Source organism: Cicer arietinum, chromosome 4 (genome assembly GCF_000331145.2).
Source record: "Cicer arietinum cultivar CDC Frontier isolate Library 1 chromosome 4, Cicar.CDCFrontier_v2.0, whole genome shotgun sequence".
In the NCBI taxonomy this organism is placed as follows: Eukaryota; Viridiplantae; Streptophyta; class Magnoliopsida; order Fabales; family Fabaceae; genus Cicer; species Cicer arietinum.
The window spans coordinates 34,186,068-34,192,961 of record NC_021163.2 but is presented as its reverse complement, the minus strand read 5'-3'; the positions used below and the strand labels follow the sequence as shown (position 1 = coordinate 34,192,961).

General features: G+C 27.1%; 1 protein-coding gene across 3 annotated transcripts; it reads left to right on the top strand.

The window, feature by feature from the left end:
* Positions 1-2,532: 2,532 nt before the first annotated feature.
* LOC101513369 (protein IQ-DOMAIN 12-like) lies at positions 2,533-6,438 on the top strand. Of its 3 annotated transcripts, none has more exons than XM_073367242.1 (6): positions 2,533-2,841; positions 3,133-3,261; positions 3,578-3,865; positions 4,534-4,761; positions 5,163-5,294; positions 5,559-6,438. In XM_073367242.1, the coding sequence occupies exons 2-6, from the start codon at positions 3,196-3,198 to the stop codon at positions 5,880-5,882; spliced, it is 1,038 nt and encodes a 345-aa protein (XP_073223343.1). In that variant the 5' UTR covers positions 2,533-2,841; positions 3,133-3,195; the 3' UTR covers positions 5,883-6,438. The 3 variants fall into 3 exon arrangements, with proteins under 3 accessions (XP_073223343.1, XP_004516369.1, XP_073223342.1); XM_004516312.4 differs by having other exon boundaries at positions 2,534-2,841; positions 3,122-3,261; XM_073367241.1 differs by lacking the exon at positions 2,533-2,841 and adding an exon at positions 2,889-3,043 and having other exon boundaries at positions 3,122-3,261.
* Positions 6,439-6,894: the final 456 nt, after the last annotated feature.

The window sequence follows — 6,894 nt, the reverse complement described above, 5'->3', positions numbered from 1 at the left end:
ATCGCTTTCATATTTTAAAAATCTTTTTTTATATATATATTTTTTTTATATTATATATATATATATATATATATATATATATATATATATAAGTGATAAATATTTGTCTCGTATTTTTTTATGTAATAATAAAAACTATTATCTCGTTATTTTTAATATTTATTAGTGACAAATATATACCTCGTATTTTTTTTATGTATAAGTACAAAATATTTATCTCATGTTTTTTTATATTCATCACTTACAAACAATTTTCTCTTGTTTTTTATGAATTATTTATAAATATTTTTTTTTTGCATTTTTTAATATTTTTCAATTACAAATATTTTTTTTAATTTTTTTTAATATTTATCAATAAAAGAAATACTTGGCACGTGTTTTTAATGTGTTAGCGACAAATATTGATTTCCTGATGTTTTATATTTGTCAGTAACAAATATTTGTATTATCTCTTTATATACATCAGTTATAAATATTTATCTTGCATTATTAAAATATTTTTTGATGGCAAAATCTTGTCGCATTTTATTTTAATATTTATGACTGATAAATATTTGTCCGTTATGTTTTTTATCCATTAGTTATACGTATTTATTCTATGTTTTTTTTAATATTTATCAATGGCAAATATTTGCCTTATATTTCTTTTAACATTCAATCAATAGTTGAAATTAAAAACATTTTGGATTTTATACTATTGATAGTTGACAAAAGAATAAATAGATATAATAATAAATAAAATTTAATTTATATAAACTGATAGTGAATCACAACTATTTTCTATTTTATGTTCAAAAATATTTAACTCGTATGGTAATTACATTTAAAGTAATGAACATGAGTGATTATAATATTTTAATACTGTAAAATATTTTATACTATTAGTGCATGCAATTAAACTCTAAATAATAAAAATAGAGTAAATAAGTATAATAATATGTTTCTAACAAAAAAAGTATAATAGTAATATTTATAAGAAAGGAAAGAAGAAAAACTTTGTGGAAAATAAATTGTTGGTTTTTTGGTAGATATTTTTTTTACAGAGTAGTTATTTTTTTTCTTATATTATAAGGTAGTTTTTTTCTTTTTGTAGTTATTGCTTTTTTCTTTTTTATTGTGATAGTTTATTAACATTTATATCCCTTAAAATTTAGCAATAGTTAAAAATAAGGAAGGCAATATTGGTTTTTTGATAGCTATTCCTTTTTTTTTTATATTAATTTTTATTTTATATTGATAGTTGATGGTCAAAGTTAATAATTTGTTATGTTGGTATTTTTTTTTTCTCACCTACGTAAAAGAGAAAATAAGTTGATTATTTAATAATTTAATATAAAAGACAATGAAAAGAAATTATGATAGAAAAAATATATATTTATAAAATGACATAATTATCTTTTAAAAAATTAAATAAAAAGAATAAAAATAAATTAAAATAAATTTATCCTTATGATTAATAAAATATTATAAAATATAAAAAAAATAAACAGAATAATATATAAAATATATTTTTTATTAATAAAATAAAATGTTTGAATTTAATAAATTATATATATTATATTTTATCCTCTTTATATTTTCTAACATTTTGTAATTGAAATAAATTCTTTTTTTTAATAATATTTAATTTGCTTAAGAACATTTATTAATTTTACAAATATACATATATTTTTTTATAGTGTAAGACTATTTTAGATTCTCATCCAAAAAAATTATTTTATTATACAAAATTAATTTGTAAAATGTCTATATATATAGTTCACCGTCGAAGAGTTTGAGAAAGTTAAAAAATGTTGCTAAATAATCATTCAACTTTCCGTGTTTATTTTATTGAATGAATAATATTATTATTTGTAGTTTTTTTATTTTAATGTCATTGAAATGCATTCAGTTTGAGTTAAAATCGATTATTATTTGTTGGTGCATATAAGTTAAATTATTTTTTTATTAAATAAATTAAACTCTTTTTTTTATAATAACCTAGTAATTAATATTTGCAAAAAAAAAAATACTCAATAATTATCTCATTTTGTATTATTTTTGTGTTTTTTTTTCTTCATCATTTATTTTTCTACCAAATAAAATGTAAAGAAGGTGAAAATTAAATTATCTCAGTTTAATTCTCTAAAAGACAAAATTACATTTATTTTTTTCAAAAACAAAATTAGTTTTCATAATTTGTCTCATTAACTAAAATGAACTTTCCTTTGTTAAGACCTTAAATATAGCAATAAAATTTTAAAATTTGTATATTGTATACTTCGAATCGTAAAATATTCAAACTTTCAACTTAATTTTTTTTTAATTCTTAACAAGTTAGTTATAACAGTCCGTTGCACTCCCTCTGCGTCTTCCCGAGAGAACGGAAATGGAAAATAAAATGTCACTTTAGTTAGATTGATAAACCAAACATATAAAATGGACCATTGATGTTAATAAATTGAAAGTTAGAAAAGAGAGACAAGAGTGACCCCATTAATTAGAGTTTATGTTTTAAGCAACCATGGGTCACCAAAGGAGGCCAACTCCATTGACCACATCATTACAAGAATCATTGATCCTTATGGCTTTCCCAATGCAAACTCTTTTCACATTATGAGCTTATATTATATACCACATGCTACTCATTGATAAAAAGGCTATATATAAATTTTGATGACACACACAAAGAGCAAAGAATCCCACTAGTCAAATTTCAACAAGTTGAAAGTTTGAAATATCACTAGGGTATCAGTATCTTCCTTGTATTTACAAGTTTCTCTTTTCTTTGGATAACTTCACCATCGTTTTTTTAGTTACTTCATAAACACAAGTCATTGGGGTCTCCTACTTTATCAAAAGGTTAGTTTCTTGAAGTGGTCTAACTTGTGGTGGTACTAATATGTTTAGATCATTTTTTGGGTTGACATTGAGTTTGTTCAAATCATGGTAGCACTGTAATTTTGTTTAAGTTCTATAGTGGAGTTTTTATTAAAATCACATTGACACGCTGTAATTCTGTCAATCCAAACATGCAGTTAACTAGAGACTTATCATTTTTTGGGTACACTTTGTGTGTAAGTTATGTTTTTTTTATTTCCTATATATATGTTACTCATGACTTTCCTTCTCTTTCATGAAGGTCAAGTATAGGATGTTGTTGATGAATAGAAATGGTGTGTGAAGAATTTAGTTTGAGTGATGTCATAAATCTTCATGGCAAAGAGGAAAAGCTGGTTTGGATGGGTGAAAAGTCTATTCATTTCTCAGTCAAAGGACAAAGTAAGAGATACACGTCTAATCATTCTTATATATTGTTATGATAATGTTACAATTTAATGGTCCATGTCAGTTCAATGATAAGAGTCTGATCTTATAAATTTTAAAGGACGAAGTTCAAATGATCCGTGAGATGTCAGTTCAATGTGAAGAATTTAACCTTATAACTTCAAGGGTTTGAGTATAAAACCTCGGAGGAGAATTGTCATTATTGTCACTTTAACTTACAAGATTTCTTGCTTCCCCAATTGTTTTAAGAAAAAATATTACATTTAGTACAGAAGTTATATTGATTAATGTTTATTTTGTGTAATCTCAGAAGCAAAAGAAATGGGTATGGAGAATTGGAAGGATAAAACAGAAGCAATACCCAACAATTACAGCAGCTTCAAACAGAACATTGATTGAAGCAAGTGCAGAACAGAGAAAGCATGCTTTGGTTGTGGCTATTGCAACAACAGCTGCTGCAGAGGCTGCAATTGCTGCTGCACATGCTGCTGCTGAGGTTGTCAAGCTTACAGGTGCATCTCGTTCTTATTCATTTCTCTCCAAGGGAGACAGAAGTTTGGCTGCTATCAAGATTCAAAGCGCATACCGTGCACATCTTGTAAGCTTCCTACTACTTGGTTCTTCTTTTGTAGTATTGATCATTGAATTGTCAAAATGGCTTCAAATTGTAGATTTATTGTTAGCAAGATATAGACTAAGGCTATGTCTGGTAAAAATAATCGGATGACAGCATAAGTTAGTTAGTACTGGATGGATTTATAGCGAATAGTGTTTAAATTACCACGTAGTGGATAAGCTAGCATATTCAATTTAAAGTGTTTGATAAAATTAATCTAAACTAACTAAAAATTATTTTTAATTAAGATCTACATTTTTATATTGGTTCCATTTCTTCATAAAGTCTTTTTTTAGATTCATTCCATCAAGCCTGTTTTTTACTTCCCTTTAGTAAAAGTGCAGCAAATAAGCCATGCTTTTGCTTCCATTCTAGTGAAGATTAATTGGGTTTTTAGACTTCAATATTTTTTAATAAATATCTTGTTATATCTTCTGAAAAGATACTGTAATGATACATTTGTGATTGCTACTAACTTACCCTTTCAATTCAATTGATTTTGTGTTATGAGCTTCTGTTGTGATCATTTGATTCTCTATTTTCAATGTATACACAAAATGAAACTATAATTGACTTTCTAAGTGGACTAACATAAGAATCAAGCACTTATAAATTCACTTGAAATTGAACTATAATTAGTAATGAAACAGGCTAGGAAAGCACTGAGAGCATTGAAGGGAGTTATAAGATTGCAGGCCATAATCCGCGGTGAAGCTGTTAGGCGTCAAGTGTCGAAAACTTTGAACAATGTTCCCTCAAATGCAAAAAGTCAGGAAGAAATTCAAGAAAGAAGCAGTCATAATGAGGAAGATTACAAAAATGACCAGATAAAACAGTTTCAAAAGCAAAAGAAAAAGACAGAAGAGAAGGAACTTAAGGTAAATATGTCACATTTGTGTTACTTGTAAGGAAAGATTGTGAAAATCATTCCAAAATGATCTTTGGTCATCCATTTCCCAAGATAAGGGAATAGATCCAGAAATTAGTGAACCCTGTATTTCAATTTCTTTATAGTTGAATTTTTTCCTTCAAAAAAATTGATTTATAATTGAATAGTTTTATATCATGGAATAGTTTTAAATCACGGTTCGAGCATGCAATTACAGCTACAGTATAATAGTTTAAGATGTCTCTCTGCAACAACATTGCAATTGCGATTACATCCAACTGTATTTTATTGCAATATTAAAGTTTGCAATGTAACTAACTGCGACAACAACTGCAATATCATGATCATAAGTTAGTAGACAAAGTCTAATCCAGTCAATAATTTTTGCAGCCGGAATGCCATAGTCAAAGAAGTTGGAATTGTAGCTCACACTCAAGAGAAGACATTGAAGCCATTTGGTTAAGAAAGCAAGATGCTATTGTCAAAAGAGACCGCATGAGGCAATACTCTTCTTCACAAAAGGTAATCTCATTTCATTTGACATAAACATAACATAGTCATGTTAATTGAGAATTAAACTTTCCTTTTTTAAACATTAGTATTCCCTATCTTCCATAATAATCGTCGCATTTGCAAAAATAATTTTTTTAAGAAGACCGTCCGTTTTAGTTTCCAATACAATTCTTTTTTCCAATTGCACCATCTACTTTCAATTTATTATTCCTTCACTTTGCACTTATGCATCACTCCCAATCTAACTAATACCCTTGTAATTTATATTTTTAGGAGAGAAAATTTTCCCAAATGATGGAAGAATATGTGCACAACAAGGAACTTGGAGGAGATAGCTGTCGTACTCTAGGAGAGTGGCTACATAAAGAAACATGTGATTGGGATCATCCTTCAAATATCACCATAAGAAATGAAGTGCAAGAAGGATTAGGTTCACAAATTTCAGTCCAAAGAAAATCATTTTCTCATGTAAAAAGAAGTTCAGTTGGGGATGAGAGTTCCTTGCAAAATTCTCCTGTTTTTCCTAAATACATGGCTGTGACTGAATCTAGCAAAGCAAAGGTAAGGTCTTTGAGCACACCAAGGCTAAGAGCATGATTTTTGAATATGTGCTCCAATCGGATTAAGCCTCACAAAGAAGGGTATATATAGGAATAATTTATCAAGTTCATTTTATTTTGGTCCTTCACATGTTGAAAATCTTCACATGCATATATAAAGAGTTTTCTCTGACCATTTATGATATTAGTTTTAATGGATATTTTCTTCTTGGTTTTGGAGAGGAGAATATATCTTTTTTCTAAAGAGTTTAATTAGCGGCGAAACTCACACATAGTTGAGTAGAGAAAGAGGAGTATCTCGGAAACGAACTCGTGTCCCAATATATCAAATGTCTCTGCAGCTACCGTGATGTGTGCTTATGCAACAGAAAGGAGAATATATCTACTAGGTACATAATACATGTCTAAAATGTGTATACATCTTATTTTTATTCTATATATCCTCGTTGTAATTTTTATTCTATCTATCCCCATTGTATTCTTCATTTGTTTATGAGATTGTTGCCATGGAAGATTTCCAGCTGATAATCTGCTAAAACAATTATGGGTTGTATTTTTCTTTATTAATAAAGTTTTGGTGTGATTGATGAGTTTGTGGTTGTGATACCAACTCCTTATAATCAATTCCTGTCTCCGCTTGCCATTTTCTTGCTTTATAAAAAATTATGGTTTGTATTAAAGAAATTTGATTGGTATTCAATTGTTTTTTTATATAAACCAAAATATCTCTGCAACCGTGACAATTAATCTCAACATATGACTGAGATTTATTTAAAAGTTATAACTTTTCTCAGTATATCCTTCATAGGCTCCTGTGAAGGATCAAAACCCCAACCAAGTTAAAAAATTCAAGCATGTAGCACTTGTGTCACTATCACATCATCTTAATTTTAATTTCAAGAATATATTTCTGAATTGGATAGATTAGTTTTTCATTATTACAATAAAAATTTGAACAATGCTCATCCAACCCTTTACAATTTTTGGCATTTTTTAGAATTTTTATATTCAATAAAATTCAATCCAATAAAGAAAATGAGATTGATGTT

Coding starts and splice junctions, on each gene's coding strand:
- LOC101513369 (XM_073367242.1), top strand. CDS start 3,196: ATGGCAAAGAGGAAAAGCTGGTTTGGATGGGTGAAAAGTCTATTCATT. Junction 4,762..5,162: donor CAGAAGAGAAGGAACTTAAG/GTAAATATGTCA, acceptor TAATTTTTGCAG/CCGGAATGCCATAGTCAAAG. Junction 5,295..5,558: donor AATACTCTTCTTCACAAAAG/GTAATCTCATTT, acceptor TTATATTTTTAG/GAGAGAAAATTTTCCCAAAT.